General features: G+C 35.0%; 1 protein-coding gene across 8 annotated transcripts in view; it reads right to left on the bottom strand.

Moving 5' to 3' along the window:
• The window catches only part of CSNK1G3 (casein kinase 1, gamma 3), a 116227-nt gene that overhangs the window by 38158 nt on the left and 50838 nt on the right, over positions 1–27231 (bottom strand). For all 8 annotated transcript variants that reach the window (XM_010846302.1, XM_010846300.1, XM_010846304.1 and 5 more), the window contains 4 exons: positions 19080–19228; positions 17014–17248; positions 3961–4046; positions 3760–3844 (listed from right to left, as the gene is read on the bottom strand). In XM_010846302.1, the coding sequence (XP_010844604.1) occupies positions 3760–3844; positions 3961–4046; positions 17014–17248; positions 19080–19228 (555 nt within the window). The remainder of the gene's footprint in view (positions 1–3759; positions 3845–3960; positions 4047–17013; positions 17249–19079; positions 19229–27231) is intronic.

The raw sequence follows: 27231 nt of genomic DNA, 5'->3' as shown, positions 1-27231 counted from the left end.
ATAGCTCCAGAAAGAATGAAGCAGCTGGGCCAAAGTGGAAAATAATGCTCAGTTACGGTTGTGTCTGCTGGTGAAAGTAAAGTAGATGCTATAAAGAACAATACTGTAGCTAGCACACTGAAGCAACCTAGATGTCCATCGGCAGACAAATGGATAAGGAAGTTGTGGTACATATACACAATGGAATATTACTCAGCTATGAAAAAGGACACATTTGAGTCAATCCTAATGAAGTGGATAAAACTGGAGCCTATTATATAGGGTGAAGTAAGTCAGATGTTAATGCATATATATGCAGTATGTTAATGCATATGTATGAAATTTAGAAAGATGGCAATGACTACCCTATATGCAAGACAGCAAAAGAGACACAGGTGTAAAGAAAAAACTTTTGGACTCTGTGGGAGAAGGCAAGGGTGGGACAATTTGAGAGAATAGCATTGAAACATGTATATTACCATATGTAAAACAGATGACCAGTTCAAGTTCGATACATAAAGCAGGGCACTCAAAGCTGGTGCTCTGGGACAACCCAGAGAGATGGGGTGCAGGGGGAGGTGGGGCAGAGGATTCAGGAAGGAGGGACACATATGTGTACACCCATGGCTGATTCATGTCAATGTATGGCAAAAACCACCACAATATTGTAACGTAATTAGCCTCCAATTAAATAAATTAAAAAAAAAAAAAAAATAGAGACCAATACTGCATAGGAACCTGGAATGTTAGGTCCATGAATCAAGGTAAACTGGACATGGTCAAGGAGATGGCAAGAGTGAATATCAACATTTTAGGAATCAGTGAACTAAAATGGACAAGATTTGGGTGAATTTAATTCAGATGGCCATTATATCAACTATATGGGCAAGAATCCCTTAGAAGAAATGAAGTAGTCCTCATAGTCAACAAAGAGTCCAAAATGCAGTACCTGGGTACAATCTCAAAAATGACAGAATGATCTTGGTTTATTTCCAAGGCAAACCATTCAACATCTCATTAATTAAGTCTATACTCCAACCACTGATACTGAAGAAGCTGAAGCTGACTGGTTCTATGAAGACCAATAACACCTTCTAGAACTAACACCAAAAACAGATGTCCTTTTCATAATTAGGCTGTGTGTATGTGTGCTCAGTCATGTCTGACTCTTTGCAAGTCTACCCCAAGGACTGAGCTTGCCAGGCTCCTCTGTCCATGGGATTTCTCAGGCAAGAATACTGGAGTGGGTTGCCATTTCCTTCTCCAGGGGATCTTCCCAACCCAGGGATCGAACCCACATCTCTCGAGTCTACTACATTGGCAGCTGGGTTCTTTACCACTAGCACCACTTGGAAAGCCCTTCATAATCTTGGGGACTGGAATGCAAAAGGAAAAAGTCAAGAGTTATCCACAACAATATACAAGTATCCACAATAATACACAAGTTTGGCCTTGGAATACAAAATGAAGCAGGGGAAAGGTTAAAAGAATTTTGTCAAGGGAACATATTAGTCATAGCAAACACCTTTTCCAACACAAGAGACGATTCTATACATGGACATCACCAAATGATCAACAGCAAAATCAGACTGATTATATTCTCTGCAGCTGAAGATAGAGAAGCTCTATACAGGTAGCAAAAACAAGACCTGGAGCTGACTGTGGCTCAGATCATGAGCTTCTTACTGCAAAATTCAGGCTTAAATTGAAGAAAGTAGGGGAAACCACTATACCTAAAACAAATCCCTTATGATTATACAGTGGAGACGAAGAACAGATTCAAGGGATTAGATTTACTAGAGAGTGCCTGAAGAACTATGGATTGAGGTGTATAACACTGTACAGGAGGCAGTGAATGAAACCATCCCAAAGAAAAAAAAATGCAAGGAAGCAAAGTGGTTGTCTGAGGAGGATTAGGAAGCTAAGGAAAGCAGAGAACTAAAAGGCAAGGGATAAAGGGAAAGATATACCCAACTGAATGCTAGCAAGGCTATGCTCAAAATCTTTCAAGCAAGGCTTCAGAAGTATGTGAACCAAGAACTTCCAGAAGTACAAGCTGGGTTTAGAAAAGGCAGAGGAACCAGAAATCAAATTGCCAACACTTGCTGGATCATAGAGAAAGCAAGGGACTCCTAGAAAAGCATCTACTTCTGCGTTAGCCTTTGCCTGTGCAGATCACAACAAACTGTGGAAAATTCTTAAAGAGATGGGAATACCAGACCACCTTAACCTGTCTCCTGAGAAAACTGAATGTGGGTCAAGAAGCAACAGTTAGAACTGGACATGAAACACTGGACTGGTTCAAAATTGAGAAAGGAGGATGACAAGGCTGTATACTGTCACCCTGCTTATTTAAATTCTATGCAGAGTACATTATGCAAATGCTAAGCTGAATGAATCACAAGCTGGAATCAAGACTGCCAGGAGAAATATCAACAACCTCAGATATGTAGATAATACCACTCTAACAGCACAAAGTGAAGAGGAACTAAAGAGTCTATTGACGAGGGTCCAAGATCAGAGTGAAAAAGCTCTCTTAAAACACAACATTCAAAAAAATAACATCATGGCATCCAGTTGCATCACTTCCTGTCAAATAGAAGGGGAAAAAGTAGAAGCAGTGACAGATTTTATTTTCTTGGGCTCCAGAATTACTGTGGACAGTGTCTGCAGCCATGAAATTAAAAGACACTTGCTCCTTGGAAGGAAAGCTGTAACAAACCTAGGAGCATATTAAAAAGAAGAGACATCACTTTGCTGACAAAAGGTCTATACAGTCAAAGCTATGGTTTTTCCAGTAGTTGTGTACAGATATGAGAGTTGGACCATAAAGAAGGCTAAGTGCCAAAGAACTGATACTTTCAAACTGTGGCAGTGGTGAAGACTTTTGAGAGTCCCGTGGATTGCAAGAAGACCTAATCAATCAATTCTAAAGGAAATCAACCCTGTTTATTCACTGGACCTAAAGCCCTGTATTTGGCTAACAGATTTGCAAAGAGCCGACTCACTGGAAAAGACCGAGATGCTGGGAAACATTCAAGGCAAAAGGAAAAGGGGGCCACAGAGGATGCAATGGTTGGAAAGCATCACTGACACAACGGACGTGAATTTGAACAAACTCCAGGAGATAGTGGGAAACAGGGGAGCTTGGTATGCTACAGTCCAATGGGTCGCAAAGAGTCGGACATGACTTAGGGACTGAACAACAACAAAATATTCTAACAGGTATTTTAACACATTACAGACACATTACTCTTATCCGTTAATTAATTTAGAAATCTTAAGTAAATTTTTGTTGATTGATTTCATGTGAGTTGCCAAAAAACTACATGAGAACAAAACTATCTTCAGGAAATAAAAAATCAGCCTAAAAGCAGTAAGGTTAGCAGATTTTGCTGTACTTGGAAAACTAGACTACATCATATATCACATACCTCCTTTGAGATTGATACTGAGTTTCAAATGACTAAAACTGGATACCAAAACTTTACAGTTGGTATTTCTGAGCAAATATTTCAACTTATTGAAAGTATGCTGTTGAAGAAAATACTATTTTAGCTGGTACTGGCCAACACTATAAGAAGGATTTTTTTCCATTAATATCATCTTACAAAGCAAACACATAAATTGCCCCTGTGGTCTGTGTATCAAATGCTGACATCTTTTAAATCATATTTTTTAAGCATGAAAAAAGTACTTATAAACTTAAGTAATGACAATTAACACTTACAGTTTTCTGTGTATAATAAGCACATGTATCAGTACAGCATTATTCATTACCTGGAAAATTTTCACATAACACTTCTATTGGTGTGGCTCGTTTTGTATCTCCAATTTTCTGATACCTCTCCTTTAATGTGTCAGCCTAAAATAGAAAGTAAAAACTCTTGAAAAGTAATTTTAAAATTAAATACTTGGAAGAAAGTATCTTAATAAATTAATAACTTATTAAACTCAATAAAGAAACACAAAAACAATTACCTTTAAACCTTGCCAAGGAAGACTGCCTCTCAGAAAATACATGAACATGTGACCTAACGCTTCTAAGTCATCTCTTCTACTTTGTTCTGAAATATAAGAGAAACATAAATTTAATGTTCCTTTCCCAGTAAAGGATGGAAGAATGGAAAAATGATTCTTTCCTTACATGTAAATTAATTCCTGATAATTCCTCAAAGTCCAGCATATAAAATACAAATCTAATCATGCCTAAACAATAATGGTTTTACAGTAAAATTATCATGCATTTAAAAAATATGACACTATGATTTCTTTACATGCTACTGGAGATTTCTTTCTTTCCCTAAATATTAATATCTATTCCTACAAATAAGGTAAGGAGGAACGGGTTCCATGATGAAAAACAGAGTCACTGTGTACTACAGCTCCATTTTACAAGATATACAATATAACATATTAAAAATTTTGAAAATACCTAGAACTAACAACGTTTAACTTTCTTTAGTCCTCCATTTCCTAAACTTAAATGAGCACAAAAATTCCATCCCACATACCATACTCTCCATTACTATTAAATACCATTAATATATTGCAAAATATATTTTTAAAAGCACTTGCGTTTGACACATTCCAATGGTAGTAACTCCTCCGGCAGCACCAAAAATATGCTACCAGAACAAATTGCCATTTTCAAGTTTCTATTGTTCTAGTAACAAAAGGTTGTATAGCATATAACTGAATGATATAATAACAGACCAAGACTCAGAGAGGTACTTACAAATATTTGCTGAGTGAATTTTTTTTTTTCAATTTGTCACTTGACCTAAATGCTTAATTTTTGTTAGTATTTTAAAATAATACAAAAATTCTAAAAGTAAGAGGAGATAATAATAGTTTAATAAGAGGATGTTCATGTGCAAGATGTTTCATCCAAATGAACACTAAGACTATCCAAGCAGTACTAAATGTTTTAGGAAAAGCAAACCTTTCAAAGGACAGATCTGAACTAGAGTGAAAGGGTCAAAAATGTTTTAATTTTTACTACACAACCTTAGAATATTCTGTAATTGTCTTCTGAAACACTTGTTACAGTTTTAATAAATATGTTTGTGCTTTTATTTAATCAACATCTATCCTCTCACCTGACATTATCACAGGAGAACAGAGGTCTCTGGCTCAATAGCCTCAGGGCCTAGTGCCCCAGGGCTGCCACAAAACAGGCAATCAAGGCATACTACTTAAATATATAAGTGACTATTTAAAAATATACTAGATTTGTCCCTATTAATACTAGATTATATCTCTTTTCTATAAATATAAGGAAATATCTAGAAGAATAGGCATCAAATCATTAGTAATCAGGGGTAGGAAACTGCAGGACCAGATAGGATATTTCAATAGCTCACTTCATAATTTCAAAAATGTGATATAATGGGAATTTTTCCTTATATTTCATATTTTAACAATGTAAGCATATTTTATTTTTAAAAAAGCAAGCTTTCAAAATAAGTAATATAGACTTTAAATTCTTCTAAAACCCATTAATGAAAGCAGGATATGAATAACATGAAAAAAGTCCAGTAATGACTTTTTAAACTAAAATTTCACTTTATTAGACCCGAGGAGTCTTAAAGAATGAGAAGTCAAGGAAAGAAAAAAATATTATTTCTGAAGTCCCCTGAGAATCAGAATCACCTCTGAAGCTCTTAAGAATGTCAGATGAGCACACCTAATGCTGGATGTTGATTCTCTGGGGACGACACAGAGTAGAAGAATGTATACTTAAAGTTTAGCAGATGATTCTGAAGTATAACCAGATTTGATAAGCACTAAAAACAAACTTCTTTTACTCAAGTCTAATTTTACATATAATAAAATACACTTATTAAAGGGTACAGTTTGATAAATATTGACAACACATACATATAAGTACTACTACAATCAAGAAGTATTTCCAACACTCCAAAAGATTCCCTTTCACGCCTTGCCTGCTATTCTCCCCCTCCCCTGGCCTCAACCAGGCACATGTTTTCTGTTACACTACAGTAGACTTGATTTTTTATAGAGTTTCACATGCATAGGATCATACAGTATGAACCGTCGTGTCCAGATTCTTCTGCTTTACTCCTGTTGCTGTAAGCATTAATTAGTACCTCAATACTTTTTATTGCCAACATCATTTATCTATTCGGCTACTGACATACCTTTGAGGAACTTCCAGTTTTGAGTTATTGTAAATAAGGCTGTTAGGATCATTCTTGCACAAGTCTTTGTGCGGACATATGTTTTCATTTCTCTCACATATCCAGGAGTGGGATTACTCCGTTATATGGCAAGTGTAGGTTTGACTTTATAAGAAACGTATACGCTATTTTCCAAAGGGTTTGTCCCATTTTATGTTTCCATGAGCAATACATGAGACTTCAAGTTGCTCCAGAACCTATCATTTAGTATGTATCTTTCAAATTTAGCTACGCTAATGGCCATGAAGTATTACCTCACTGTGATTTGAGTTTCACTGGTGACAACATTTTGAACATTGTTTCATGTTGTTACTGGTCATTCACATCTTTTTGTGACATGTTGTGACACGACTGAACGACTTCACTTTCACTTTTCACTTTCCTGCATTGGAGAAGGAAACGGCAACCCACTCCAGTGTTCTTGCCTGGAGAATTCCAGGGATGGGGGAGCCTGGCGGGCTGCCGTCTATGGGGTCGCACGGAGTCGAACACGACTGAAGCGACTTAGCAGCAGCAGCACCAGTGACACTGTACCCATGTTTTAAAAAATTATATTATTTGTCTTATAATAAATCTTAAAGAGTTGTTTGTGTATTTTGGATGTAAGTCATTTTCAGATACAAGCTTTGCAAATACTTCCTCCCACACTGTAGCATATTTTTTTCATTTGCTTAACAGTATCCTTCAAAGAACAGCAGTTTATATTTAGATGAAACCAAATTTATTGGACCTCCTTGTTGTTGTTTTACTGTTTATGCTTTTTTGTCTCAGCTAGAACATCTTTGACTCCCCTAAGGTCACAAAGATTTTCTATCTTTCCTTTAAGAAATACTATAGTTTTGGCTCTAACATTTAAATCTATGAATCATTTGAAGTCTTTTTCTCCTGTTTTCTTTTGTTGTAAGGGTTTAGATTCATTTTTTTCAATACTGATGCCTAGTTATTCTCACAAAGTTTCTTGAGAAGGCTGTCTTTTCCCCTTGGGTATCTTTTGCACTATCCTCAAAAATCAATCGGAGAAGGCAATGGCACCCCACTCTAGTACTCTTGCCTGGAAAATCCCATGGACGGAGGAGCCTGGTAGGCTGCAGTCCATGGGGTTACAAAGAGTCAGACACGACTGAGCGCCTTCACTTTCACTTTTCACTTTCATGCATTGGAGAAGGAAATGGCAACCCACTCCAGTGTTCTTGCCTGGAGAATCCCAGGGACGGGGGAGCCTGGTGGGCTGCCGCCTATAGGGTCGCACAGAGTCGGACATGACTGAAGCGACTTAGCAGCAGACTTGGCAGCAAAAATCAATTAAGCATCCATGTATGGGTCTATTTCAGAACTGTATTATGATTCAATTATCTATACCAACACCACCCAAAATAAGTAAAAGAAAGGAAAAAATAATGATAAATTAGAAAACCAATAATGACAAAATGGACAATCAGTAGAGAAAAATACTGAAATCAAAAGCTGGTTATTTGAAAAGTTCAATAAAATTAATCCTCTCATTAGGATAAAGGAAAGAACATAAATTACTATTATCTGGGGGCATCAGGACAGATCCTACAGACAGTAAAAGGATGATAAAGGAATGTTACAAACTAACATTAAGCCAATACATTCAACAACTTAGATGAAATGGACAAGTATTTGAAAGCTATAAATTACCAAAATTACCTCAAGAAGAAGACAACTTTATATTAGTTAAACAAAATGTAATTTATAATCTCCAAATATAACTATGGGCCCAGAAATGATCTAGTAAATTCTATTAAACATTTAAGGAACAATACCATTTCTACACAAACTCTTTCAGAAAACAGAAGAGAAGGAAACCCCTCCCAACTTGATTCACTACCCTGTTACCAAAGCCAGACAAAGGCATTACAAGCAAAGAAAACTACAGGAAATATCTCTCATTAACACAGATGTAAAATCCTTAAAAAGAAAGTAAACCATGATGAAGTAGGGGTCATCCTATGACCTGAAGTTTGGTTTAACTTTCAAAAATCAATTGATATAATTCTCCAAAATTAAAAGAAGATATGAATCATAAGAACATCTCAAAAAATATAGAAAAAGTATTTGAGAAAAGCTAACATGCATTTATGATTAAAAAAAAAACACCTCTCAAATAAAAAGAGAAGGAAACTTCTTCACATTGCAAAAGGACTTCTATGAAAAAAACAAAAATTCTTATGTAAGTAAAAGGCATCCCTAAGATCCAGAACAAAGCAAGGATGTTCACTCACATTTTCTATTCAATATTGTACTAGAAGTTCCTGTCAGTACAACAAAAGAAAGAGAAAAAATTAAAAGATATTCAGATTGTAACTGACGAAGTGAAACTATTTTTCTTTGCAGACAATATGACTGCATATGTAGAAAATCCGAATCCTAATCCACAAAAAAAAAAAAAAAAGTGTTAGGACTAGTAAATGAGTTTTAGCAAGGATATATGATACAAGGTCAGTATATAAAAATTAATTGTATTCCTATTCTAGAAATGAACAATTGGAAAATGAATGTGAACAGTAATAAAATTTCCAATAGCATCAGAAAACATGAAATGTGGGGATCAATTTATCAAAATACAAGCAATACCTTGTAGTACTGATTGTAGTAATTATAGTATATGGTTTTCAAGACTAAATGCTAAATGTATATAAATACAGTGGGCCCACCATATTCATGGGTTCTGCCTCTGTGGATTCAACCAACTATGGACTGAAATATCTGTAAAAAATAATTCCAGAAAGTTCCAAAAAGCAAAACTTGAACTTGCCAAGGGTTGGCAACTATTACAAAGTATTTACATTGTATTAGTTATTATAAATAATCAAGAGATGATTTAAAGTATATGGGAGAATGTGTGTAGGTTATATGCAAATACTATGCAATTTTATATTAAGGGCTGAGCATCCTTGGGTTTTGGCATCCTCAGGGTCCTGGAACCAATTTGTGGATACCAAGGGACAAGTATACTGAGCCCTACAGTAGGATTTTTATTAAGGAGAAGAACTGGTCATAAAGGCAATTCTCCACTGAATTCAATCCAAGAGGAGGTTTAGTTATCACAGTGAGAAGAAGTCAAGATCATAAGGCAATCTTGCCTACATGCTTATCTCACAGAACAGTCTTATAACCTACAGAGTATTTAAAAATTCAAACCATAAATAGGAGCTATTAAAATAAGCCTATTACCAAAAACTTGGTCTGAAATATTTCTTCCTCTGATAATTCCTTTCTGTTTTATCACCAACTGACAAATTTGAAAATAAATTTCACTGTGCAGTAACAGAAGTCATGAAGAGGGCTTTCTTTTTGAAACACAGTAACTAAAGAATACCTCCTCTGGTCTTTAACAGTTGAGTTAGATGAAAAAAAATCTCCCAAAGGTAATTTGGCCCATATTAAATCTTGTTCACAATCTTTAAATTAGTTCACTACAAAGGATCATTTGAAAATGTATGTTTTTGTCAAAGGCAGAATCTTTACTATAGGAACTCTTGCTTTGAGCAATTAAAACATTAAAAAGTGACAATTTTCTTTACAATAGAATAACTATAACTTATTGTTATTTTAACAACTTATTGGCCAGAGACATTATTAATATTAATACATCTTTTGTAACCTGAACATTATTGACCAGAGAGTTTCAATATTCACTTAACTAACAAATCACTGGCCACAGCTGTTAGTTTCTGCAAAAATCTCCCAGTGAATAATGTGTTAAATAGGTTCTCCAATAAATTTAAAGGTTATGTAAAGAGTCAAATTAAAATTCTGCTCTTCGGGAATATATGTATCACATAAAGTAACACAACCAACACATACTACAAGCCCAGTGTGTGTCAGTGCTTCATACAGATGATCTTTTAAAACTACAGCTATACTCAAAGTGTCAGTTATCCCCCAATAAAGAAATTAAGGCTCAGAATGATTGTGACTAGCTCAAACCTATGCAGAATTTCAGATCATGTGTCTGTACTTTTTTTAATTTCAGAAAACAAGGTTGCTGCTGCTAAATCGCTTCAGTCGTGTCCGACTCTGTGCGACCCCATAGACGGCAGCCCACCAGGCTCCCCCGTCCCTGAGATTCTCAAGGCAAGAACATTGGAGTGGGTTGCCATTTCCTTCTCCAATGCATGAAAGTGAAAAGTGAAAGTGAAGTCGCTCAGTCGTGTCCGACTCTTAGTGACCCCATGGACTGCAGCCTACCAGGCTCCTCCGTCCATGGGATTTTCCAGGCAAGAGTACTAGAGTGGAGTGCCATTGCCTTCTCCGAGAAAACAAGGTAGAGTCAATCAATTAATTAAATGCTTATTACAAATCTCTACAATGCTTTTCTATTTAAAAATTCTACTCATGCAACTCAACATTATTTTCCTCTTTTTAAAACTGACTTATTACCTAGCATTGTTTCCACTGCCACTGAATTTCTATTCAATTTTCAACAGAAAAATACCACCCCAAAATATCAAAAGTCCCACTAAAAGGTAGGAAACCCTCTAATATATCCACGTATATTTTTAAAAGTAAATTTATTACTGCATTTCCCTGCAAAAATAAAAAATGAGGCTAAAAACATGTTAGTTAAACTAAATACAAGCATGACAAGAGAGCTGAACAACAAAAATTCTCACCAAAGAAAGTTTATCCTTTATATGTAACCAAAATATAAAAACAAAAATCACTACAAGCAAATAAAGTTTCACTTTATATTTCCTTCTAAAAGGATTAAAGTTATTTTTCCTTGGCATCTCATAAAAAAAAAAAAACTCTTTCACAAGATTCACTGAGCTTATTCACATTTTTCAAAATCACATAACTGAGTTTCTTAGAAATGAAAACACAAACTCAAAAGAAAAAGGATAAGCATAATTATGCAAGACAATTCTCAGCAACAACCCACTAATCCAAATACCTTATCTAGAAATATCAAAAACTCAGAAAGAAAAAATATGTTTTCTGAGCAATGGAACTCAAAATATGCATAAATCTGATTCCTCAAAAAGTCCTCTTAAAAATCTAGTTATCTTAATTTAGATATAATTCCAATGAGTTTGGCTATCAGGTTACAAGCAAAACAAAAGATGAGAAAGTGCTGCCAGCAGTAGCTGTACTATACACAGTAACAAAAAGTAATCAAAAATATAGTTGATGGGATAAAAACCTGTTTAAAAAAAAAACACTGCTTCAAGACCTACTGCATGGTAGTGGCTAAGGAACAGACAAATAGATCAATGAACAGAATAGAGAGCCCAGGAATAGACTCTCATTAACAGTCAACTGACCCTCAACAAAGAAGCAAAGGCAATACAACGGAGCAAAGACAAGTCTTTTTAACAAATGGTGCTAAGACAGCTGAACATTCGTATGTAGAAAAATGAATCTAGACACAGAACTTACACTGTTCACTATTCAAATTAACTAAAATAGATAAGAGACCTAAACATGAAACACAAAGTTACAAAGTTCTTAGAAGATAACACAGGAGAAAATCTAGATGACCTTGGGTTTGGTGATGAGTTTTAAGATGTAATACTATAAGCACAATATATGAAAGAAATAACTGATAAACTGGACTTCATTAAAATTAAAACTTCTGCTCTACAAAAAATACCATCAAGAGAATAAAAAGATAAGCCATAGACTGGGAGAAAATATTTGCAAAAGACACATCTCATAAAAAACTGTTATCCAAAAGAGACAAACAACCCTTAAAATTCAACAATAAGAAAATAACCACATTGATTAAAATGGGCCAAAGACCTTAACAGACACCTCACCAAAGAAGATACACAGATGACAAATAAGCATATGAAAAGATGCTCCACATCACATGGCATCAGGAAATGCAAATTAAAACAAGATAACACTACAGACCTATTTGGTATAAATCCAGAACACTAACAATATCAAATGCTAGTGAGAATGCAGAGCAATAAGAATTCTCATTCATTGGTAGCTGGAATACAAAATGGTAGTCACTTTGGAAGACAATTTGGGGGTTTCTTACAAAACTAAACATACTCAAACCACATGTTGAAGCAACTGAGCTTTTTTATATTTACACAAAGGAGCTGAAAACCTTATGTCATACAAAAACTACACAAGGATGTGTACAGCAGTTTTAGTCATAATTGCTAAAACTTGAAAGCAATGAAGAGGTCCTTCAGTAGATGAATGGATAAATAATCTGTGTTATCTCCAATGGAAAATTATTCAATACTAAGTGAAATGAGTTATCAAGCCAAGAAAAAACATGAAGGAAATGTAACTACGTATTACTAAGTGAAAGAAGCCAATCTGAAAAGGTTACATACTGTATGATTCCAACTGTATGGAATCTGGAAAAAGCAGAGCTATGGAGACAAGAAAAAGACCAGTGGTTGTCAGGGGCTGGAGAGAGGAAGGGATTGAGTGAAGCATAGAGGATGCTTAGAAAGGGAAACTAACGTCTAGGATACTACAGGTAGATACATGTCATTATAAATTTGTCCAAACCCACATAATACACAACACCAAGAGTGAACCCCAAAGTAAACTACAGACTCTTGGCAATAACGATGCATCCGTGTGGATTCATCGACTATCAAAAACGTACCACTTTGGTGTGATCGTATTACAGTGAGCACATGCGGGGACAGGGTAAAAAGGAAACCTCTGTACTTTGTGCCTAATTTTGCTATGAATTTAAAACTGCTCTAAAAATTAATGTTATTTTTTAAAAATACAGAACTATTTAAATGCACTTTTTCTAAACTTATTTAAATATACATCCTAACACTCTCCAAGTGGCCTTGAGGGTATCACTTTAGAACAACAATCATAAAAAAATTATGACACTGAAATATCAAGAAAACACCAATTAGGTTTATTATACTTTGTTTCAAAAAGCAAGGAATTGTGCAGTATAAACTGTTAAAATGTAACTGAAAAATGAAAACGCGAGCTTTTAAACTGTTAAAAAGCTGTTTGGAGAGGCTTCAGGAGTAGGTCTCAGGATTTGGGGCAATTAGCTGGAAATTATATGCATCACATCACAGAATGAAAAAATTATGATTTTTATAACACCATAATTCTGTGATTGCTTCTCTCCCATTCTGAGCACTTTCCACTGAGGGAATTAAAATACCATTCTTCTTTGGAACACAGATTCTTCTTAACAATTACAAAGCAACTGGCAACTTATTCCTCAAATCCTAGTCTTTTTACTCATGAATACTCAATAACAGTTAAAAATAAAAGACAAGTTTATTTCAAGACACTTGCTAACGAGAAATACATAGTATTTACTTAATTTCAAATGACTCCAATAAGACAAAAAAGAAAAAAAGTAATCCAAAGAAAGATTATAAAATGAGGCTCAAAGCACTTGAGAAAAAAAAAGTCTTTAAAAACTATTAAAAAGAAGATACTTGATGAGATGCAATTAAAAATAATTCAACCTGATAGTACTAAAGAATGCGTCCATTAAAGCAAACCAAAGAAATCAACATTTGTCACATGCAGCTTCATCGAGATTTCATCTTGATCAGTGACTGCCGCAAGTACAAGAAAAATATTATACAAATGAATCACTATATCTTCCTTCTAGACATAAATCTTCTAATTAAGATCAATAGACATACATACACCACAGAAATAAAGATACTAAATTCTATAATGTGATCTTAACACTATTCCTCCATATTATATTAAGGGACAACTTTTTCCCTTAGTTGGGAAGGTCACTTTTTCACTGTCCTTAATCTCTTCCTGATTCCTCACAAAGCCAAGTGCTCTAAACTCAAAACACCACTAACTATTGCCTGTTCACAGCCTCTCAAACATATAGAATGCTTTAACTCTAGCACTCAAACTCACTCTACATTAGCTCATTCTTAATTTTAAAAAAAGGAACTCATATAACCTGTCAAACAAATTTTCTATTTTTACCATCCATTCCAAAATTCTACATCAAAACTGAGATTAAGAGCTTTTACAAATGAGAGAAAGTAAGGTTTAAAGCTTTTGTTCTTTGCAGAACTTGCCAAATAAATAATTTTGTGTTTGCTTCCTGAAAGAAGAGTAAAAAAGAGATTATTACAATAGTTAAATGCCATTTCCCAAGCTCTGACGGCTTTTCTAACAAGGAAAAACATATCAGACCACTTTGCCATTTCTACAAATAGAATCCTGTTACATTTACCATTGTTCAGATAAAGAACACCAGGCCAGAAGGAAGTCATGACTTCATGTCTCATAATAAAGCGAACCTTTGTTAGTTGTTATAAAATAGTCTTAACAACTACCATGAAATGAAAATTTCTCAGACACTGTTCATATAAACATAGATGTGCCTGGTTTTAACAGAAGACACAACCCTGAAAGCTGTGTATCTACCCAAGCATGTTTTAAAATCTATCAGGAAAAGTCTGTTATTAAAAGGCACTCACACAAATACCACCTGAAATATAAATACTACTGACTTTAAAAAAAAGGCAAAGTGCTCGCTTCGGCAGCACATATACTAAAAAAAAAAAAGGCAAAAACCTGAAAAAAAAAAATATCAAGAGTCTACTATCAGGTAAGCTGTCAGGGAAGATGCCATGTGCTATTTTGGCTGAGAGGCAGAAGCAGGGAACAACCGTGGATAGCAGACAGGTCTGGAGAGAATGGTTAAAGAAGAAGCTAAGACCTAAGCTAGAGGTTGGATTAGATGACTTCTAAGGCTCTAGACAAATTGTGATTGTATTTTAAGGAACATTGAGCAGTGATAGTGGATAAATACTGATCAATTTACATTCCTGTCTCTCCTCTCTGTGAGTAACATGGTAGATGTAAAATCTAAAAGCAGAAACTTAAGTTAAACCTGACCAAGGTTTAAGACTTAAGAATAAACTATTGTAAACACAACCTAGAACCAATTTTCTTCAGAAACACACAAAAGTAATCCAATGGGAAAGAATATCATAAAAAGAATACCTCAAGCCTATCTCACACCACACAAAAAATGAATTCTAGGTGGCATACAAAATATTCTCATTATTAAAGGGCAAAGATTCCTTAGGATTTAAAAAGTAGTAATCAGAAAAAATTGATAAATTAGACTTCATAAGTATTTACAACTTTTGTTCATCAATTGTCAACACTAGGAAAATGAATAGACAAGCCACAGATTAGAAGAAAATGTTCACAGGGCATACATTTGCCAAAAGACTCACATCCGGAATATATAAAAAACTCCTAAAAGTAAACAATGAAACAATGTGCACACCACAAAAGAAGATATGCAAATGGTCAATAAGCACATGAAAAGTGCTCACAACCATTAGTCACAGTAAAATAACATAGCACGACAGATATTCACTAGAATGGCTAGGATGGAAAAGACAGACAATACCAAATGTTGTCAAGAAGGTGAAACAAACAGAACTCCCACTTGCTGCTAGTAGAAATCAAAACAGACACACCTACACATATTTCCTAGTTTTATTATTTGTGTATGTTTATTATTCAATAAAAGGACCCAGGGCTGCTTAGAAAATGTATCTAGGCTAGAGTAGAAAAGCTATAACATGAGCCTGGAACAACATACTGCATAAGAAAGGAAAGAAGTTTTCCAAGAGTCATGAGAACATGCCAAAGAACAGCAGAGCCAGCATGACAGAGCAACCAGTAGCCAAATATGGGACAATCTGCACTTCAAAATAAATGATGATATAAATAATGATAGCAATGGACTATAACGCATCCAATTATATCAGAATCCATGAGTCCATGCTTATATAAGTTAACAAACAAGGGAAGAAGGGACAGCTTTTGCCTACGTTAGAATGTAAACTAGAATACATAAGGAATCAGAAAGGAGTCAGAAAATAATCTAGTGGGTATAAATTTGATGAGAAACAAACCTATTTACAAAATCTCAAAACTCACCTTAGAAAATGTTTTCTGAATACAAAGGAAAAATAAGAAACTGTTAAGTGGAGAAACTTAGATGTCACTAGCCGAGGCAAGTGATCAAAGCCACTTGGAACCAAGGTGACATCATGTCCCTTCTGACGTGATGCACTGAGATCATATCACTTCTATGATATGTGTGCTTAAACTGCATACCCAAATATAATCATGAAGAAATATGAGACAGCCTCAAATACAGGACATTTTACAAGACAGCCTGCACTCCAAAAAATATCAAGGTCATGAACCATAAAGAAAGGCAAGGAACTGGCCCAGATGAAGAGAGACTAAAGAGATTAACGACAAAAAGATGAAATATGTGATCCTGAACTGGAACTTGAACCAAGGGGAGAAAAAGCTGTAAGAAATTCTGTGCAGTTGATATTATTTTATCCTTTATACAAATAAGGGACGTTCTTTAAAAGGTTAAATAATAGTACAAAGTAAACAGTTACCTCTAAGATACGTATTCTCAGTATTCAATGTATTAGGCAGGTTGCTATCTCCCTGGCTAGCTGTATCAGAGAGCTAAAGTCTCAATCCATAATCTTTATACACATTAAATTCAGTTAAAATTAAGTATTTTTTGACATTCTTTTAACAGAAATAATCAAATGGATCACCCTAAGTGTATCAAAGTTGAATATTTCAAGTTACCAAAAAAGAAAGATACAGTGAATATAAGGATATCTGTCATCCATTTATTTTAAACAAGTTACTTTAAAAGACTTATCAAATACAAATGAAAGTACACTCTAGATGAGATAAATAAAAATTACAATAGAAGCAACTGTAACCTGCAAAAACTGAACCATAATAAGAGATAAAAACTCACACTGTCAGCATACTGAGTTCAAACATCCATACTTACAAAAGGTACACATACCTTTCCCTAAATGTGTGTTTATGCTCATATATCTAGCTGTTCCTGTAAGGCTCTTGTGTTCTCTGTATGGTATGTGTTTCTTTGTTTCTGGATCAATATATTCCTTTGCCAAACCAAAATCTATAATATGAATAACTTGCTGGGTTTTGTTTCCCGGCCGGCCTATTAAGAAGTTCTCAGGTTTTACATCTCTGTATATCAAGTTCTTTGAATGGACATATTCCATGCGAGAAATCTTGATGCAAAAAAGAAAAAAAAAAAAAAAAAGATAAATTTTATTTTAGGCTTGACTAGCATAAAATAGGATGAGAGCAGCAAGACAATTTTCACAATGAAAACAATGTAAAGAAGGAAAAAAAAAAAAAAAAACCAAATTGTTTTATCCCCTTAAAAGCAACATGCTATCACTCCATAGTTTCTCAAAAACATGTTCAATTATGATTAAAAATCTCTGCTTTTTCTATTTTGGGCACTTATAAATGGAAGTGCTTGAATTTTATGAATTCCTTTCATATCAGGAAGACTGATTTGATCAAAACTTTCAGATGATGCCACCTTATACAATCAAACAGATTTACCAATACAAAATCTTAAAAATATAAACAGATATATTCGGAAAACTGCAATTTATTTTTCCTTTTCAGGTCAATAATGGAAAACCTTTTACAATTACACTAAAGAAACTTACAGAGTCCAACTGTTAAAAACAGCTAACAGAGTACCCTTCGGTCATATTTTTCTTTTTCATAACTTGTTTACTTTTCTTACGTATTAAACATTTAAAAAGATATCGAAACTAGAAAACTTTGGAATACAACTCTAATAATAATATAATACATTTTTATTCCTTGCTTTACAGTTACTCAATATTCATTGTATAAACTGTCACAAAATAAAACATTACAGATAAGTAAATAAAAGTGCTTCATTCAGTAATAATCATGGTCACAAGACAACGTAAGTGAACACAGTCATTCAAGCCATTTTAGTTTGTTAACAAATTTTGGGTCATATATATATATATATAACATTCTGTGACCTACACTTTTCATTAACAATGTGTTATGAGCATTTTTCAGGTCATGAAATATTCTTTTAATAAACACTTTTTAATGACTATATATTATCTTATTGTTATTAATAATTTACTCAACTAACTTATTTCTGTGCATCTGGGTTGTTTCCCACTTTATTATGGACATCTCTGGACAAAAAGCTTTAAGTACACCTGAATACTTCTACAGGGTAAATCTGCAGAAGTGAAAAAAACCAACAGATAAAAACAATTCTAAGACTTCTGCAAAATATACTTATTAATAACATTTGTTTAGAAACTTCCTTAAAAATTACCCTCTAAGTTACTTCCCCACAGGCTCCCTGAAATTTAAATGATGTCTAAGACTCCCTCATTAGTTTGCTTCTTTTCCTAGGCCATTTTACATTAATTTACTGAGATTAAAAACATGTGTTTCTGAGGGTTCTCTTCTCTAAGTATTCATTTTTCCCCCCCCATATGGTAGACCTTTTTTTAGTTTTATTGAGAAATCTCCATACTGTTTTCCACAGTGGCTATACCAATTTACATTACTACCATCAATGTTTGAGGATTCTCTTTTCTCTGTATCGTCACCTATGTTTGCTATTTTCATTCTTTTTTAATTTATTGTTTTATTGAAGGATAATTGCTTTACAGAATTTTGTTCTTTTCTGTCAAACCTCAACATGAATCAGCCATAGGTATACATATATCTCCTCCCTTTGGAAGCTCCCTAAGCATTCATTTTTGACATGAAAAGAGTGCTGGAAACAACTTAATTCTCAAACTAAGCATCTGATCTTAAAGCAGTAAGATACTAATTTTTTCATACAAAAAATTATATCTGAATCAGTTATTTTAAGCTACTTTCATCCTAACAAGACAATGATATGAAAAGTAGACATATTTTTTATTAGGTTGAATGCTGTGGATGACAATGTTGCAGAACTTTTAACTTTTAATGTAACTTAGTAACCAAACGGAACCATACAATTGTTCAAGCAGCTTCAAAACATCCTGCTTTACTTACCAGCTGGATAGCTATCATGAGAACCGTTTTAAGAGAAAATGTTCTGTCACACAAATCAAACAAATCTTCCAAACTAGGTCCCAGTAGTTCCAGCACCATAGCGTTGTATTTACCACAAGGGCCAAAATAGTAAACTTGAGGTATACCATCTAGGGGAAAGAAGAAGGACTTTAATAACTTCCTCATCTTAAATATCAAACTTTGTTTCCTAGAAAATCAATACACAATTTTTTAAACATTCTGTAGTTTTAAGAACTGTAGCAGGCATTTTACTTTTTCTGTACAAACTTTTCTTGACCCAGCCTCCTCCCTCGTGAACCACAGGGAGCCGGGGTCCACCTCTGCTCCACCTGCACCGCTGAACTACATTATAAACACCGCTTCACTGCTGGTCTCCACTTCACCACAGAAAGGAGCTGTGCGTTTGAGCCTTATTATTTCCAGGGCCTACAGAAATGCCTGGCACACAGGAAAGCTCTTATTTGTACTGAAAAAAAGGAGCCACTGCACTCTTTGATAACCTTGTGGTAGGCATAATGTTAAGATCAACCCCAAGATTCCCATCCTCTGGTATACACATCCCTCTGGTGTATAATCCTTCTCCTCCAATTGTGGGCAAGATTCCCAGATTTTCCTCTAATCATTAGGCTGTATTATATGGCAAAGGTAACATAGTTAAGGCCCATGTCACTGGAGTTTAACATCAAAAGGGAGATTATTCCGATGTGCCTGACCTAATCAGGCAAGACATTTAAAAAAGCCATTCTAGAAGTCAGAAATATTCAAAAGCAGCAGAGCAGTTCTGTTAACGTTAAAAAAAAACTACCATGTTGCACAAGATGGCCACATGCCAGAGAATGGTGGGCAGGCTCTAGGAACTGAGAGCTTCATCCCACAGCCCTGAAAAAGTCAATTTTGAAAATACCAATGAACCTGTAAGAGGACTCTGAGCCTCAGAAAAGACTGCAGTCCAGGCTTACACCTTGATCTAAACCTAAGAAAGACTCTCAAAAAAGGACAAAGCTAAACTATGCCTGTACTCCATAGAAACTGGGAGAAGACAATAAAGTCTAATATCACTAATTACTAAATAATTCATTATGAAAGAACACAAAATAATACAAACTCCAAATATAAAGCCTACATGCACAGAAATCAAATGTACTTTACTTTTACTTTTTCATGTATTTTTTTTAATTTATTTGTTTTTAACTGGAGGATAACTGCTTTACAATATTGTACTGGTTTCTGCCATACATCAACATGAATCAGATACAGATACACATTATGTCCTTTCCCTCTTGAACCTCTCTCATATACTTCATTTTTAGAACTAAGACTCCCAAAAAATTAACATATAATAGGTGATCATTTTATTTTAATACTGCATCTATCTATTTGTTTTGAGGAAATGAACAACTTCCATCTTAAATGCCTCAGTTTTACTTACAAGTGTTTTCTGTTTTGTGTAATGACTTTGGAAGGGAAAAATCTTTCTAAAATATACTAAAACCTTCCCCCATTCTTTTAAAATAAAGAGCATGAGGAATGCAATTTCACTCTTACTGTTTATTCTATCATTTTGCATAGTTAGTACTGCATGGCAAAATAAAACACTGGACTGGAAGCCAAGATAATTAGGCTCTTAGTCTGTCTTAATACTAACTATTCAATCTCTCAAGTAGACTTCAGTTTATCTATAATATCAATAGTTTAGAAAAGACCAATTTTTCCTGAAATGTGAACAAACGTAAGGGAGGTGTTAGGACAGCTGAAGATAGGAAGGTAACAAAATATAGTCATGATAGGCACAGAGGAAGGAGACACAGTCAAACTTCATACATGGTCCCCTCCTCAAAAACAGAGATTCTCATACACTCCCATGGGTAAAGATACACTCCCATACATACGCATACACTATGTGTATGTATCATCACCCTGCACCACACACCAGACACACACACACATTTTCCCCTGCCAAAAGAATCATTATAGCATGAGTTAAGGTTGGTTGAATGGGAGGATGTGGAACCACAGACACAGAGGATCCAAAACATGTATGTGGAGGGCCGACCATGAGTTACATGTGGATTTTTCACTGTGCAGAGGGTCACTGTCCCTAACTCCTGTTTTTCAAGTGTCAGTTCAACACTGCTTAATTCCAAAGAGCTCCAAAAATGAAGCTCATGGTTAATAAGAATAGAAGTAAGGCTATACAACTTTGAATATTAGGGAGAGCATGAGAAATACTTTAGTCAGTTATAGTTAATACTTGGATTAAATAAATGTGGCCTAAATCTTTTTCCAATTCAAGTTTTTCTTTGTCATCCCTGAATCGTTTTTGTTGTTGTTGTTATTAAAAGTTTCAAGTGTGAAGCATTATAATTTGACATCTGTACAGGCATTCCTTGTTTTGTTGCACTTCACCAGTATTTTTTTTTTTTTTTAATTACAAATTGGAAGTTTGTGGCATCCCTACAAAGAGCAAGTCTTTGGCGCCCTTTCTCTAACAGCATCTGCTCACTTCATGTCTTTGTGTCACATTTGGACAATTTTCACAGTATTTCTGACTTTTCCGAATGGGAGCTTCCCTTGTAGCTCAGTTCGTAAAGAATCTGCCTGTAATGCAGGAGACCCAGGTTCGATTCCTAGATCGGGAAGATCTCCTAGAGAAGCAAATGGCAACCCACTCCAGTATTCTCTCCTGGAGAATCTCATGGACGGAGGAGCCTGGCAGGCTACAGTCCATGGGGTCACAAGAGTCAGACACGACTTAGCAATTAAACCACCACCTTAGCATGAGTTCTTACTAGAGTCACTCATACCATATTTGAGTTATATCTACCCATATGATGTGTAAAAAAGACAAAAGGCTCAGAAATAGTGGATAAGAGACTCATTAATGTTTATTCTAACTCTGACATACGGCTTTTACTATGCTATATACATTAAGAGCCTAGTGATACAATTAAGATTTATCAATAGCTCTTAGTTACTAACTTTTAAAAAATATTTCTATGATGTTTTCTCCTGCCTCTGTGCCACTGAAAAGTATTTTTATGTTCTTAATCTAGCAATCTCTAATAACCCATTTCCTGTTGCTTCTAGCCATAAAGATGCTCAATGAACTCAGGAGGAGAATGGATTAACATAGAGACAGAAATATAGGAAAGTACCAAATAAATTATAACTGAATTAAAAACATATATATACTAGAGGAGTTCAGTGGTAGACTGGATGTGGTCAAAGACTGAATCAGTGAGCTGCAAGACAAAACAGCTGAACTTATCTAGACCGAGAAGCAAAATGAATCAAAAAACGTGGAATTAACTTAAGAAACCACTGAGACAGCATAAAGCAAAATAACATTTGCATTACATAGATCCCAGAAGGAGAGAGAGAAAAAGGGCCCGAAAAATCATCTGAAGAAATATAGCTAAAAATTTCTCTAATCTGTGGAAGGAAACAAGACATCCAGGTCCAGGAATTCCAGAGAGTTCCAATAAAGATTAACTCTAACAAACATACACCAAGACATGTCATAATTAAAATGATATAAGTTAAGGATAAAGAGAGAGTCCTAAAAACAAGAGAAAACCAACTTATTGCCTACAAAGTAAATCCCATAAAATAATCAGATTTTTCAGTAGAAACTTTACAGGCCAAGAGTAAGTGGCATAACGTATTCAGAGTGCTACAAAGGAAAAAACTTTCAACCAAAAATTCTCCATCTAGCAAGTATATCATTCAGAATTGAAGAAAGGATAGTTTCCCAGATAAACACAAGCTTAAAGAGGTTCATCACAACTAAACTGGCCCTATTAAGAAATATTGAAGAGGTTTCTTAAACTGAAAAGAAAAAGAACTAATTAATAATAAGAAAACATACACAAGTAAAAAATATTATTGGAAAAGAGGTAGTGTATCAATCACCTATAAAGCAAACATGATAGTTTAAAGACAAAAAGTAGCAAATTTAAATTAAATTCCAATAACAACGGCTGCATTAAGAGACAATATATGTCATTAAAAGCATAAAACATTGAGAAAAACCTTATTTTGTTAGATAAAGCTTTGGAATTTAAGATGCTACCAGTTTAAAACAGGCTACTACTTATATAAACAGTTCTATGTGAATCTCATAACAACCACTGGGAAAAAAACTTGTAGTAAATACACAGAAGAAAATGGAAAGAAATGTAAATATAACACTGAAGAAAACTACCAAAACACGAAGAAAGAGGAAAAGAGAAGAAAGGAACAGAGAGGAACTACAAAACCACAAGGAAAAAATTAACAAACTGACAGTAAGTACGTATTTATCAAGAACTACTTCAAATGTACATGGACTAGAACAGCCAATTAAAAGACACTGAGGGACTGTTTGAATTTAAAGAGGAAAATAAAAAAAGACCTATCTACATGCTGTCTACACAAGACTCACTTCAGGAGGAAGGATACACACAGTCTGAAAGTGAAGAAATTGAAAAAATTTCAATGCAGACATAAATGAAAAGAAAGTTGGACTAGCTACACTCATATCCCCTGGAGAAGGAAATGGCAACCCACTCCAGTATTTTTGCCTGGAGAATCTCATGGACAGAGGAGCCTGGTAGGCAACAGTCCAAGGGGTCTCAAAGAGTCGGACACGACTGAGCGACTTCACTCACTCTTCACTCACACTCATATCAGAGAAAGAAGATTTTAAAACAAAGACTATAAAAGACAAAGAAGAGCAAACATAACGATAAAGACGTCAATCCAGGAAAAAGGTAAAACATTTATAAATGTATATGCATCTAGTAGAGGAGGACTAAGATATACAACTCAAATATTAACAAACCTAAAGGAGAAATTGAAAGCAAACAATAATAGCAGAGGACTTTACCACCCTACTTACATCAATGGATAGATCACCCAGAAAAAAATAATCAGAAAGAAAACAAATTTAAATCATGTATTAGATTCCATGGATTTAATATATAGAGTATTCCATCCAAAAACACCAAAATATACATTCTTTTCAAGTGCACACAAAACATTCTCCAAGACAGATCAGATATTAGGTCACAAAGTCTCAGAATAAATTCAGAAAAGCTGATATCATATCAAGCATATTCTCCAACCACAATTCTATGAAACTAAATATCAACCACAAAGCACAAAATCATAGAAATTAATAAACAACATGTACAAAACAACCAATAGGTCAATGAAGAAATGAAAAAATACCTAGAAACAAGTGAAAGCAGAGTAACAACATACCAAAATCCATGGGATGCAGCAAAAGCAGTTCAAAGAAGAAAGTCCATAGCAATACAGGCCTACCTCAAGAAGCAAGAAAAATCCAAAATAAATAATATAACTTTACACCTAAAGGAAACAAAAAGAATAAATGAAGCTCAAAATTAGAAGAAGGAAATAATAAAGATATGAGGGGAAATAAATGAAAGACATTTAAAAAACAATAGAAAAGATAATGAAACAAGAGCTAGTTCTTTAAACAGATAAAATTGGCAAATCCTTGGTTAGACTAATCTTAAAAAAAAGAGGACTCAAACAAAATCAAACTGTAAGAGGAGAAATTACAAATGATACAACAGAAATACAAAAAATTATGAAACCACTATGAACCAATATTCAATATCAATAAATTAGACAACTTAGAAAAGAATGAAGAATTCCTAGAAACATACAAGCTCCCAAGACTGAATCATGAAGAAACAGAAAATATGAATAGAATAACTACTAGTAAGGAGACGGAAAGATTAATCAAAAAGCTCCCAGCAAACTCAAGTCTAGGATCAGATGGCTTTCATCGATAAATTATTCAAAACATTCAAAAAGATTTAATACCAACTCTTCTCAAATTCTTCCCAAAAATTGAAGAGGAAGAAAACCTTCCAAACACATCTCATGAAGACACCATTACTCTGATACCAAAACCAAACAATGACCCCCATTAAAAAAATAAGAGGCCAATATCCTTGATAAGGGCTCCCCCGGTGGCACAGTGGTAAAGAATCCACCTGCCAATGCAGGAGCCACAGGAGACTTGGGTTTGATCCCTGGGTCAGGAAGACCCTTTGGAGTAAGAAACGGCAACCCACTCCAGTATTCTTGCCTGGAAAATTCAATGGACAGAGGAGCCTGACGAACTACAGTCCATGGGGTCACAAAGAGTTGGACACACTCAGCGACTGAGCACACACATCCCTGATGAACAAAGCTGCAAAAATCCTCAACATTAGCAAACCAAATCCAGTAATACATTAAAAGAATCATCCATCATGATCAAGTGGGATTAATTTCAGGGATGCAAGAACATTTAACATCTGCAAGTCAATCAACATGATATATTATATTAACAAAATGAAGGATAAAAACACATGATTATCTCAACAGACTCAGAAAAAGCATTTGACAAAATTCAATTTATGAATTTGAAAAATTCATTTATGATAAAAAAAATGGACAGAGGATCTGAATAGGTATTTTTCTAAAGACACAGTAAGAGGCACATGAAAAGATGTTCAACATCACTAATTATGAGGGAAATGCAACCAAAACCACAATGAAAGATCACCTCACACCTGTCAGAATGGCTATTATCAACAAGAAAAAAAATAACAAATGCTGGAGAGGATGTGGATAAAGGGAACCCTTGTACACTATTGGTGGGACTGAAAATTGGTGCAGTCATATGGGAAATAGCATTGAGATTCCTCAAAAACTTAAGAACAGAACTACCATCTGACCCAGCTATTTTCACGTCTAGGTATTATCCAAAGAACACAACACAATGTGAAAAGACACAAGAACCCCTAAATACTGCAGCATTATTTACAATGGCCAAGAAACAGAAATAACCTAAGTGTTCATGGATGCATGAATGGATAAAGAAGATGTGGTACACATACATGAAGGCATACTACTCCACCACAAAAAAAGAATGAAATCCTGCCATTTGTGACAACATGGATGGACACTGAAAGTTTTATGCTAAGTGAAATAAGTTAAGCAAACAAGACAAATACCACAAAAAGTTACTCATGTGTGGGATCTAAAAAAAAACAAAATGAATGAATACACAAAATAAATAAAAAAACAAACTCAGTTCTAACAAATTCATTAGAATCAAATTCTAACCTAATGTAGAAATTAGATTAGTGTTACCAGAGGGAAAGGGAGTTGGGGGAATGAGTGAAATGGGTAAGGGGAGTCAGCTGTACAGTGATGGACAGTAAATAGAAATGTGGTGACGATCACTTTGTAGTGTGTACAGGCATACTTAGGACATATTCTGGGTTCAGTTCCAGACCACTGCAATAACGGGAAAATCAAAATAAATGTAAACAGAATTTTTTGGTTTCATGGTGCATATAGAAGTTATATTTACACTATACTGAAGTCTATTAAGTATGCTGTAGCATTATGTCTAAAAAACACAATGTACATCAGATCAGATCAGATCAGTCGCTCAGTCGTGTCCAACTCTTTGCGACCCCATGAATCATAGCACGCCAGGCCTCCCTGTCCATCACCAAGTCCCGGAGTTCACTCAGACTCACATCCATTGAGTCAGTGATGCCATCCAGCCATCTCATCCTCTGTTGTCCCCTTCTCCTCCTGCCCCCAATCCCTCCCAGCATCAAGGTCTTTTCCAATGAATCAACTCTTCGCATGAGGTGGCCAAGTACTGGAGTTTCAGCTTCAGCATCATTCCTTCCAAAGAAATCCCAGGGCCGATCCCCGTCAGAATGGACTGGTTGGATCTCCTTGAAGTCCAAGGGACTCTCAAGAGTCTTCTCCAACACCACAGTTCAAAAGCATCAATTCTACAGCTTAAAAACCCTTTATGGGTAAAAAATGCTAACCATCATCTGACCCTTCAGCAAGCTGTGACAGTAATATCAAAGATCACTGTACACAGTTCACCAGAACAAACATAATAATAATGGAAAACTCTAATGGTGGTGGTTTAGTCGGTCAGTCAGGTCCGACTCTTGAGACCCCCATTGACTGCAGCCTGCCAGGCTTCTCTGTCCATGAGATTCTCCAGGAAAGAATACTGAGTGGGCTGCTATTTCCTTCTCCAGGGGATCTTCCTGACACAGGAATCGAACCCAGGTCTCCTGCATTACAGGCAGAT

This window comes from Bison bison, unplaced genomic scaffold (assembly GCF_000754665.1).
Source record: "Bison bison bison isolate TAMUID 2011002044 unplaced genomic scaffold, Bison_UMD1.0 scf7180017864235, whole genome shotgun sequence".
NCBI lineage: Eukaryota > Metazoa > Chordata > Mammalia > Artiodactyla > Bovidae > Bison > Bison bison.
The sequence above is the reverse complement of the archived record's forward strand: the minus strand, read 5'-3'. Positions and strand labels throughout refer to the sequence as shown.